The sequence below is a fragment of the Macaca nemestrina genome, chromosome 5 (genome assembly GCF_043159975.1).
Source record: "Macaca nemestrina isolate mMacNem1 chromosome 5, mMacNem.hap1, whole genome shotgun sequence".
NCBI classification, from domain to species: domain Eukaryota; kingdom Metazoa; phylum Chordata; class Mammalia; order Primates; family Cercopithecidae; genus Macaca; species Macaca nemestrina.
The window spans coordinates 68,281,958-68,294,735 of NC_092129.1; the positions used below are offsets into that span (position 1 = coordinate 68,281,958).

The window sequence follows — 12,778 nt, forward strand, 5'->3', positions numbered from 1 at the left end:
GTTTTTGAGCTATAAGCATTGATATATTTACTTTTTATGTATTTCAGGACCACATTTTAATCCCAGCGCTATCCATAACTTTTATGACAATATTGGATTTGTAGGTCCTGTGCCACCAAAACCCAAAGGTTAGTTTATCCATTAAATGTGAAAACTGTTACTTTTGAAAAGCAAAATTTTAGAAAAATTTTCCTGTTCAGCAACCTTCCTCTCTAGAGTTGCTTCAAACTCTGGCATTCTTAAATGAATTCGTTAAGAAGATGTTTGTTTATTTTCATTTACATGCTTGGGGTTGGGGAGGATGCAAAGATGTAATATTCTTAGCTTTTTAAGAGTAATATGCACGAGCTTAGGAAGCACTATACACTCCCAACCAGCAAGTCTTGGTTAAAAAAAATTACTAAGTACTAAAATTTGTATCATTTAAAACCTTAGACAAATGATAAGGAAGATACCTTGGGGAAGTTTTTTTTCCCCCCATGAATATTCAGTTTAATTTATATATAACTTTAAGTAATCAAAATACCCTAAATTCCAGATGAATAGTTTTTTACCTTCTATCATTTTACATCATTGATATTCTCAGAATATATGCACACCAAACTAAGACATGTCAAAGTATATCTGTGTGTTTTGATCCAGGCATTAAAATATGCATAGAAATGGAAACAGGTACATAAATATCACTGCTGAAGGTAAAGATATAGACATATATATAGATTAACACTTAACTGTAGCATATAATTTACTTTCAACTCTAATTAAAAGGTAAAAATTTGTTAATGGATATATAGTATTAAAAGAAGCAAACTGCAAGAGCACATAAGTGTGGGTGGGTGAAGGTTGTAAAGATACAATAGTATTTTTGTATGCAATTGAAGTTGTTATCAACTTAAAATAGAAGAGTATAACCAAATACAATCAAAGTAAATCATGATTAAATGTCATCAAATAACAAAGGAAGACAATAAGAGGAAAAGAGGAGCAAAACAGTTGTCAAATAGACAGGAAGCAACAAACTGGCAATAGTAAGTCCTCACTTATCAGTAATTACCTTAACTGTAAATGGATTAAACTCACCACTCACAAGGAGTTTGTATGAATGGATTTTAAAAACAGGATCTGGCAGCAAGAACTGCCAGGAGTTCTTGGGAGGCCCCAAGAACTCCTGCTAGTGCACACAGTGGGAGGGGAGGGAGCCCATGACGTGCACACACCCTCTGCCTCATCCACCACTGTCACCTCCTGCTGCTCCTGCTGCTGCTTATGTGCTCGTTAGTTGCGGACTTGCCATTTCTTTTGTGAAGCAGCAGCTGAGGAGACTCCGGTGCTCGCCATGGCTGACGAAAAGCCCACAGAAGGAATCAAGACTGAGAACAAGGATCATACTAATTTGAAGGTGGCGGGACATGATGATTCTGTGGTGGTGTTTAAGATTAAGAGGCATACACCAATTAGTAAACTAATGAAAGCCTATTGTGAACGACAGGGATTGTCAATGAAGCAGATCAGATTCTGATTTGATGGCCAATCAATCAGTGGAACAGACACACCTGCACAGCTTCTTTACTCCAGAACGCTGTTCTTTAAAGACCACGATTATTACATTCTCAATTAGAAAACTGCAGTTTGGTTCCACCACATTCTGACTACTAGAGTATAGTTTATTCTTTTTTTCCTCTTCCACATTCCTTTATTATACATGACGTAACTGGTATATGTGCACAAGCATATTGCTTTTTTCTTCAAACCAAACAGCCAATGGTATGTTTTGATTGACATCAAGTGGAGACAGGATGGGAAAAAAATACTGATTCTGTGAAAATACCACCTTTCTCCATTAGGGGCATGTTCATTCAGCTCCTATCTTTATATTCCAGTAAGTTATTTTGCTCTTACTGTTTTAACAACCAAAAAAAAAATTCTCATATACGTTGTTCAATTGGAGGATTTTAATGTTTTTCGTTTATCATTGTAAAACCAAGGACAATTTTATAACTTTTGTGTATGTAGCTGTTACATGTAGGGCAATCCGTCTTTAAGTAGGGATAAATTACTCTAAAAAAAAGAAAGAATCCTAGAAAGTTTTCCCTTCAAGTCAAGCTTCTTGTTTAAATAAACTGTTTGTTTAAAATGAAATAAGAAAAATAAAAACAGGATCCAATAATACACGATCTACAAGAGACTCATTTTATATTTAAAGACACAGGCAGAAAGTGAAGGGATAGAAAAAGATTTTATATATAAACGGTAGCTCAAAGAAATCAAAAGTGGCTATATCAGAAACAATAGATTTTTAAGCCAAACTGTTGAGACAAGGATTATTATATAATGGTAAAAGGATCAATTTAACAGGAAAATATAAAAATTATAAATATGTACACACCCCACATCAGACTACATTAATATGTAAAGCAGATATTGACAGATCTGAAGACAGAAATTGACAGCAATAGTAGGAGACTTCAGTACCCCCCTTACAATATTATAGAATATCTAGACAGAAACCAAATAAATAGCTGGTTTGAACAAAATGCTAAACCAAGTGGATATAGCAAACACAGAACTCTCTGCCAACAGCAAAAAAAATATACATTCTTCCCAGGCACACACGGAACATTCTGTAGGATAGATTATATGTTAATTCACAAAACGAGTCTAAACAAACCTAAGAAGATACGAATCATTCCAGGTATTTTTTTCTAACCACAGTGGAATGAAACTAGAAATCAGTAACAGCAAGAAAACCAGAAAATTTGTGGAAACTTAAACACACTCTTGAATAATCATTGAGTCAAGAAGGAAATCAAAAGGGAATCTTAACAGTATCTTTGGACAAAAATGAAAACACAGCATACCAGCATCTATGGGACGCAACAAAAGCGGTACTAAGAGATAAGTTTATAGAGACAATACGTACGTTAAAAAAAAAAGATCTCACTTATACCCCAGGGACTAGTAGAACAACAAGCTAAGCCTAATGTTAGCATAATGAAGAAAATAATAAGGATTACAGCAAAAAATAGAGGATTTAAAAACACAGAAAAATGTCAGTAAAACTAAGAGGTGATTTTTTAAATCAACAAGATTGACAAACCCTTAGCTAGATAAATTGAGAGAAAAAGAAGACAAAATCAGAACTGAAAATGGAGACAACAGATGCCTCAGAAATAAAAGGATCATAAGGGAATATTAGGAACAATTTTATGCCAACAGACTAGATAACCTAGAAAAAAGATACATTCCTAGAAACGTACCACCTATTAAAGCTGAATCAAGAAGAATTAGAAAGCCTGAATAGGCCAATAACAAATGAGATTGAATCAGTAATCAAAAATCTCCCAACAAACACCCAGCATGGATTTAGAAATTTAAAAAACAAAACAAAACCAAAAAAACTCCCAACAAAGAGACATCCAGAACCAGATGGCTTTATGAGTGAATTCTGTCAACATTCAAACAAGAATTAATACCAACCTTTCTTAAGCTCTCCCAAAAATGAGAAGATGGACCACTTCCAAACTCATTCTGAGACCAGCCTCACCCTGGTACCGAAACCAGACAAAGACACTGCAACTAAAGAAAACTACAGACCAATATTCCTGGCGAACATAAACACAAAAAATCCTCAGTAAAATACTGGCAAACCAAACTCAGCACATTAAAAGGATCATACATCATGACCAAGTGGGGTTTATCCCTGGGACTTAAGGATGCTTCAGCATACACAAATCAATTAATGTGATACAGCACACACATTGAAGTAAAATGAAAGGAATAACCATGTAGTCATCTTAATAGATGTATAAAAAGCATTTGAAAAGGTTCAGCAATTGTTCATAATTAAAACTCTCAGGCCGGGTACAGTGGCTCATGCCTGTAATCCCAGCACCTTGGGAGGCCGAGGCGGGTGGATCACCTGAGGTCAGGAGTTTGGGACCAGCCTGACCAACATGGAGAAACCCTATCTTTACTAAAAATACAAAATTAGCCTGGCATGGCGGCCAGTGCCTGTAATCCCAGCTACTCAGGAGGCTGAGGCAGGAGAATCGCTTGAATCTGGGAGGCAGAGGTTGTGATGAGCCAAAATCACGCTATTGCACTCCAGCCTGGGCAACAGGAGCGAAACTCTTGTCTAAAAAAAAAAAAAATATATATATATATATGGAAGGAACTTAACAGAATAAAGGCCATATATAAAAACCCCATAGGTAATATAACAATGGAGAAAATCGAAAGCTTTCCCACTGAGATCTGGCACAAGCAAGGGTGCCATTCTTACCACTTACTTTCAGTGTAGGACAGGGAGTTCTAATGTAGTATCCATTTTTGTGTTGCTGTAAAGGAATACCTGAGGCTTGGTAATTTATAAAGAACAAAGGTTTAATTGACTCACAGTTCTACAAGAAGCATGTCACGGACATCCACATGCTTTCTGTACAGGAAGCATGTCACCAACATCTGCTCAGCTTCTGGAGAGGCCTCAGGGAACTTTTACTCATGGCAGAAGGTGAAGCAAGCAAGCAGAGGCATGTCACATGGTGAACGAGATGGGGGGAGGTGCCACACCTTTTAAACAGCCAGATCTTGCTTGAACTCAGAGCAGTATCTCATTATTGAGAAACTTGCACCAAGGTATTCATGAAGGATCCACCCCCACAACCCAAACACCTCCCACTAAACCCTACCTGTAACACTGGGGATTACATTTCAATATGAGATTTGGAGAGGACAAACATCCAAACCATATCACCTAGCCAGAGCAATTAGACAAGAAAAATAAAGGTATCCAAATCAGAAAGGAGGAAGTAAAATTATCTCTGTTTGCAGGTGACATGATCATATATGTTGAAAACCCTAAAGACTCAGCCAAAAACTTTTAAAAGTAATAATTGAATTTAGTAAAACTGCAAGACACAAAAACAATGTACAAAAGTCAATTGTGTTTCTGTACACAAGGAACTATCAAAGGAGATCAAGAAAATAATCCCATTAACAATAGCAAGAAGAAGAGTACTTAGGAATACACTGAAAATTGTAAAACATTGATGAAGGAAATTAAAGACACAGATAAATAAAAACATAGCCTGTGTTCATGGATTGAAAGAATTAATATTCTTAAAACATCCTTACTACCCAAAGTAGTCTATGGATTCAATGTAATCCCTATCAAAATACCAGTGGCATTCTTTACAGAAACAGAAAAAAATCCTAAAATTATATGCAACCAGAAAAAACCCTGAATAGCCAAAGCAATCTTGAGTAAGAACAACAGAGCTGGAGACCTCACATTCCTTGATTTTTAAAAATATTACAGAGTTATAGTAAAACAGTATGGTACTGACATAAAAACAGACATATTGACCAGTGGAACAGAATAGAGACCCCAGAAATAAATTGATGTATCTATGGTCAACTTATCTTTGACAAGGGTGCCAAGAACACACAATGGGGAAAGGATAGTCTCTTCAGTAAATGGATATTCACATGCAGATGAATGAAATTGAATCATTACCTCACACCATATACAAAAATAAACTCAAAATGAATTAAAAATGTAAACATAAGAACTGAAACCATAAAACTCCTAGAAGAAAACATAGATGAAAAGCTTCTTGACCTGGTCTAGGCAGTAATATTTTGGATATGACACAAAAAGCACAGGCAACAAAAGCAAAAATAGGCAAGTGGGATTACATTAAACTAAAATGCATCTACACAGCAAAGGAAATAATCAGCAGTGAAAAGACAGCCTTCAGAAAGGGAGAAAATATTCACAAACTATGTAACTCCTAAAGGGTTTATATTCAAAATGTATCAGGAACTCATGCAAATCAATAGTAATAGAAACCAATAACCAGATTTTAAAATGGGCAAAGGACCAGAATAGACATTTCTCAAAAGAAAGTATACAGATAGCCAACAGGTATATTGAAAGGTACTCAACCTCACTAATCATCAGGGAAATGCAAATTAAAACCCAATGGGATACCATCTTACAAACCTGTCAGAATGGTTACTATGAGAAAGGTGAAGATTACAAGCATTGATGAGGACATAGAGAAAAGAGAACCCTTGTACACTTTCATGGGAATGTAAGTTGGTGCAGCTATTATGAAAAACAGTACGGAGGTTCAAAAACTTTAACATTTTATGATCTAGCAATCCCACTTCTGAGCATATATCCAAAGGAAATTCAATAAGTATCTCAAAGAGATAATCTGCACTTATGTTCCTTTCAGCATTATTCACAATAGCCAAAATATGAAAACAACATAAATGTCTGTATATGGATAAAGAAAACGTGAGCGGTATACACATAACACACACACAGTGGAATATTTATTCAGCCTTAAGAAAGAAGGAAATCCTTTCATTTGTGATAACATGGGTGAACCTAGAGGATGTCATGCTAAGTGACATAAGCCAGAGAGAGACACATACTGCATGATCTCACCTATATGTAGAATTCAAAAATGTCAAACTCCTAGAAACAGAGAACAGAACGGTGGTTACCAGGGGCTGGGAGAAGAGGGTATGGAAAGATTGTGGTCAAAGGGGTACAGAGTTTCAACTATATAAGACAAAATCTGAAGATCTAGTGTACAACAGTGTGACTAGTTAACAGTAGTTTATTATATAACTGAAGTTTGCTAAAGGAGATCTTAAGTGTTCTCAACACAGTGGGGTTGGGGGCAGATAAGCTATATGAGGTGCTGAATATGTTAATTAACTTGACTGTAATAAGTATTTCACAGTGTATACATAAATCATCAAGTTGTACAGTTTACAATTTTTAACTGTCAACTATACATCAATAAAGTTGTGGGGGAGACAAAATAAAGACAGCAAAACAACAGTTTTCATTCACACAAATTCTGGAAGTCAGCAGTCATATGGTGAATCAGGTCAGCACTCATAGGGTTACATCATCCTCACTAGTGTGCTGCAACAAATACTCTAGACTTACAATTTGTTCCACATATGTTTATATTTTCAAATGTCTTCAGAGATACAAATTATTTGTGTTACTTCTTCCTTCCTAAGAAACATTATGGTTTGTAGGAACAGGAAAGTATGAATTGTGGACAGGAAAATGTACATTTTTCCTGTGAAGCTGAACAGGACACCCTAAAAAAAATGTATAGTTACTGTCATTGAGAAATTCAGTGCCTTACATAGGGGAGGAAAAGGAGAGGTTGAGAAAAACATTTTACGAATCAGGCAGTTGTTCACATGCTTACAAACTGGTAGGAATACTATGTTAAATTGGGTTTTAGAAGAGTGGCTGGCAAACAGTGACCCATGGACCAAATCCAGCCTGCCATCTGTTTTTGTCAATAAAGTTTTATTGCAGGAAATAAAGAAAAAGAAATGGGAACAAGGAAGAACTAGTATATTACTGGTCTTCAGTTTGTTACAAGAATTTTCACATTCTCCTTTCACATTCTCATTTATTGTGCTCTATTTCACTTTTTTGTTGTTGGTTTTTTTATTTTTTTGAGACAAAGTTTCAGCTCTTGTTGCCCAGGCTGGAGTTCAATGGCATGATCTCGGCTCACTGCAACCTCTGCCTCCCAGATTCAAGCCATTCTCCTTCCTCAGCCTCATGAGTAGCTGGGACTACAGGCATGCGCCATCGCGCGCAGCTAATTTTGTATTTTTCGTAGAGACAGGGTTTCTCCATGTTGGTCAAACTGGTCTCGAACTCCTGACCTCAGGTGATCCACCCGCCTCTGCCTCCGAAAGTGCTGGGATCACAGGCTTGAGCCACCGCACCCAGCCCCCTGCATTTTTATGTATAATTAGACGTAGGTCTGTCCTCGTATTTTATTTAAATGTTTTTAAATATAGCTAGAATACAATGAACAGTTATTACAGAGGATCAGAGTGAGATTAGGGCATTTGACACAGTAAGCAAATGTTCAGAGATTAGATGCTATTTGGATGTTAATTGAATAAAGCAATAGAGATGACAGCAGTATAAGCGCTAACTCTTTAAAAAATATGCAAGATGTGTATTTCAGACACTGAATGAGTTTCCTGAATACAATCTTCCTACTCTTTTTGAAAAATAAGAATTTTTTCTTATGAAAAGGTTCCTGTTTTGCTTCAACATAATCTGTTACTTCAGATTAATAATAATCTGTTATTTCACATAAGTGAAATAAAATTGGTCTTGACAGTTGTTGAAGTAGGATGAGTACATGTTCATTTTGCTATCCTCTCTACTTTTATATATGTTCGAAATTTTCCATAATAAATATGAAAGGTCCAATAAAAACATCCATTACTTAAAAGTTTTTACATGAAAGATAGAAGTTTGTATGCCGGCTGTTTTGGGAGAAATAAGGAATCAATAATTTTTTGCAATAAGGCTAAAATACATTAACTTCATGAATAGAAATTTATTTAGTCCTTGAAGTCAGTTCTGCTTCACAATGTAGAGATTTTTTTAACAGCTAAAATTAAATGTGTTTAGACCATTATTTGTTATCTAATTTCCTCTTTTTTCCGATTTTTTGGTTATTTAGTTTCCAAACACCTCTAATTTAAAAAAAAAAATCATAATTCTAAGTACCAAGTGAGTTTATAAGAAAACATTGGAGATTTTTCATTAAAAAAAAAAATTTGTAGATCCCTTATTGATTGCCTTAGATATTACTTAAATAATGAAAAATATGCTGGCATTTAGTAATACATTGAAGTGTAAAAAGGTACTTCTTTATGGTCACTCTTCCTAAAATTTTAACCTTTGCAGTTAAACAGAATCAACAAGGTTTTACTAAAAACGTGCTAGGTGAAAATGTTTTCTAATGCCTGAGACCAAAATTCTAATAAGTAGGATGGATCCCCAGATTAAAACAATTATTCTGTAAAATGTTTCCCAGATGTGGAATGTGAAATGATTTTACATGGTAAAAAGTCAAAGTTTTTAAAAATGTATTTCTTTTCATGTGTTTCTGGGCATAGTAACTGGTATTGTCAGATCCTTGATTTTTTTTAGATATTTTTACTTAGGATAAGACTTAATTCGATGTTTGTTTTAAAATTATTCAGTTTGGGGAAAATACTGTATAGATACTATTCAAGTTAGTTGTGCATATGGCAAAAATTGTGACAATGGAAAGCCAACACCTAAAGTTGAGGACTTAGCAAGAAAATTTCTATATAATGAGTAAGAAAGGTGTGCTAAAGGGATACAGAGTACCAAATATCATTTAATTATTTAAAATTTGTCATAAAATTTGACTTCTATATTTTTATCTACTTGTTACAATGTCTCTCTTTTAAAATAGAAAGGATATCAGTAGGGTAAGTAGAATTTGCATATTAATGTACATTGTTTTAACATAGGTTTGATGCTTTGAATTAATAACCTTGACCAGAAAAATTCAACAATGCATGCTCCTTTTACTTTAAACCTCCCAAAATTAATTTGTAGGAATACTGTTGTAATTTCATTGTGCGACCCAAATTTTTAAAAGTAGTTTTATAAATGTGATCGCTTGTTAGAGACAATCTTTGAGGAATATAATTATTCTCTGTATTTAAGATACCACTATCCATATAAACATTCTAGAACATTGGTCTCTTAGAGCTCCAGTGACCTTTATTTTATAAGTAAGAAACAAAGAGACCTACAATGTATATGATTTATCTGAGATCACGGAGCAAAATATTCAGAAATTAGTAGCAGAGCCTGGAACAGAACTCCATTCTCACAACTGTAAATTCTAGTGTTCTTTCTACTCTACGATACCAAATGTGATTTTAAAAAATAAAGTATGGTAAAATTTTTATATAGATTTACTTCTCCAGAGTCTGTGGATAAGACGTTAGATACTAGTTTATATTTTATTTGTGTCATCCAAGGCTTACATTTTTGGCAGATAGAGAACATGAATTAACAAAAAAACTTCCCTGTCTGGTAGAAAACAAATATAAATACTACTGCAGTGGGAAACGAAACTCTAACTTTAATGAGACTTACGTGCAGTGACAGTATTGTTTTGCAGCAGGACACCTTTTTACAATCTTGAGTAGTATTATGGGAATCTTTGCAATTAGATACCCTTTCTTCAACTATAAATTGGAGATAATGATGCTGTTTTCTCCTTTAAGGAGATATGGAGGTGATTACATCATGTTCATGTTGTATTTCCCAGAGGGAGAAGTGCCAACTAGATAGAGGTTGGTAGTGATCAAGCATATGTGTCAGTTTCAGCTAGATGCCTCATTTAGGGAGCAAGCTGCCTCAGGCTGTGCACTACAAATGGTGTTTAAAGTTGTCTGTAATTTTTTAGACTTTGTGATTTCTTACTTATAAAACCATTTCTTTTCTTTCTTACAGATCAAAGGTCCATCATCAAAACACCAAAGACTCAAGACACAGAAGATGATGAGGGAGCTCAGTGGAATTGTACTGCCTGTACTTTTTTGAACCATCCAGCCTTAATTCGCTGTGAACAGTGTGAGATGCCCAGGCATTTCTGAGCCAAATGGCCCTGTATCTTCTCTAAAACCACATCTAAATTTCAAGAAACTTGTCTGTCATCGGGAAAAAGTTTCACTGCTACATAGGATTTTGTCAAATTGAAGGTGTGACAAGATGGTGTTGTGCTAATGTTAAATGTCAGTCCACAGAGCTAATAATACCTCAGTATAATGTCATGAGCAGTTGAAATTCATCACATGAAAAGTAATCTGCTAAAAGACTTGGTTGCCCACTGCCTAACTGTGTACAGTGTTACCAGTATCCTATTATGGATAATTCTCAATATGTTAACGCCTAGGTGTTCCCATTACTTTTTTCCCCTCATGTCACTACTGAATTTTGACAGGAGGAAGGAATAGAATGATAGCTTGTTTTATTTGTAAAGCTTTCAGTGAAACACTACATACATGAAGAAAAGGAACAAGGTTTAACTATTTAAGAACTGTTTGCTGCCGCATAGTGCCATTGGATAGGGGAAGAACTTCAGAAATCTGTGGTACTCTTGGCCTTGTCTTTGTCTTCCCTGAACACGTCTCCACTCTGTGAAGCCAGCATCTAGGGGCTAAAGATGCAAAGGAAAGCAGCATGCATTGTCTGTACAAATGTGCAGTGAAATACCCCCAAAGCTTTTCCTACTGTACAGATCTCTCGAGTCTGCTTCAAGTGATTTCTTTTCTTCTTGATTATTTTCTTATATTTCTATATGTATAGTGTAATAGCCTTTTGTTAACTAATTTTCTTTTTTCCTTTTAGTAATTAAGCACGATCATGTCCCTTTTTACGCCTTACCTGAGAGGAACAATGCCTTAAAATAAAAAAGCATTAATGAGATGAAACTATGCACAGAATAACTTTCCTCTACTTATTCTGTACTTTGCCCTCATGAGTTCCAATGTTGTGTGAAGACAGGGAGATGCTGCACAGTGAATTGCAGATGATATTACAGAAGTGATGTCTGTAGGTCACATTAAATACTGACTTGAGCAGTGGGTGACACAACACAGTGTTTTGTCTTCCACAGGGAAGCTTAAAACAAAAGATATTTTTAACCCACTGACAGAACAACAAGGTTAAACTTCATCTGCTTGGTGTCCCACAGAACTTGCACAAGCGATTGTTATTGGGAAAGTACAGTCTCAAAACCACCAACAGCAGCAGTACCTGCAGCCCTTTTTTTGGAGAGAAGTTTAAATGCTTTACTGTTGGGGCAGTCCATTTTTAATCCTGACTTGGTGACAGTATCATGTGTATTTATAAAACAAGGCTAGCCATATTTAGGACAACTGAAGAAAAGCTGGAAAAAAAGAAAAACAAGCAAACTTGAACACTGAAGCAACCTCAAGCATCTCTTTATTTTGATGATATATTTTTGTAAGGAAAATAAATATTCAGATGATCAGGAATGTATATAACTAAATGAAATCAAGAAAAAATAACAGTATGCATTTAAAAGGACAGAATTATGAAATTATATGAGTGCTTAGAATGGGGCTAAGGGAAGTGCTGAAATAGAGCAAAGGATGGAAGATAATATAGACTATCACCCACTGTAAATGTTTGCAAGTGGCTGTGTTTTAAATGGGATTATTAAAGTTGATCTCTATGAATGTCAGAGCCTTAACTTTCAGGCTTTGCATTTTGTATATGGGAAGAAATAAGACAATCCTAGGTAATTAAACCGTAGACCCAAAGCCCTTAGGTTTGATGCATTTTATTTTAAAAATAGGCCTTGTTTTTCAGCTTCATCTGCAGTTCTATGTGAAGATTGATAAATCAGTTTTTACTTGTTTTATTAATAAAACGTAATTTGGATATCTTGAGTTGATGGTTTTGTGATTTAGCTGGGTAAACTATCTTTGTAACAGATAAGTTATTTATAAAAATTAAAAAACTTATATTCTAATGTGGATTTTGTGACTTGTTTTCAGTTTGTGGGACAGGAGATAATTTATACATCAGATCAGATTTAATGGAAATCAGAGAAAACTTATGTAGAGTCTCCTTGTGACATTATGACATTCAGCTGCATTTCTTGGAGTATTTTTATCAGTTGCCCTAGACTTCTTTTTTCATAGTTTGTGATAGCTTTCCCTTTGATTTCCTTTGGATTTTTCAAAACTTACCCCATTGTTAAAGACAAATGTGATTTATGGGACCATTTAACCTGAAGTAAACACTTCGTTAATATTAGTTCTGTCCCTTGATGTGTAATGCAGTTCATGAGGATGGTGGTGCTTCTCTTGAAGATAATTTTTATATTTACAGTTTTCAAAAAATTAC

At 35.0% G+C, this 12,778-nt stretch overlaps 1 protein-coding gene across 2 annotated transcripts in view; it reads left to right on the forward strand.

Moving 5' to 3' along the window:
- Positions 1 to 12,310, forward strand: part of LOC105489001 (TGF-beta activated kinase 1 (MAP3K7) binding protein 2) — a 90,928-nt gene extending 78,618 nt beyond the window's left edge. For both annotated transcript variants that reach the window (XM_011753555.3, XM_011753557.2), the window contains exons 6-7: positions 48 to 128; positions 10,355 to 12,310. In XM_011753555.3, coding sequence (XP_011751857.1) covers positions 48 to 128; positions 10,355 to 10,497 — 224 coding nt within the window. In that variant the 3' untranslated portion in view covers positions 10,498 to 12,310. The remainder of the gene's footprint in view (positions 1 to 47; positions 129 to 10,354) is intronic.
- Positions 12,311 to 12,778: the final 468 nt, after the last annotated feature.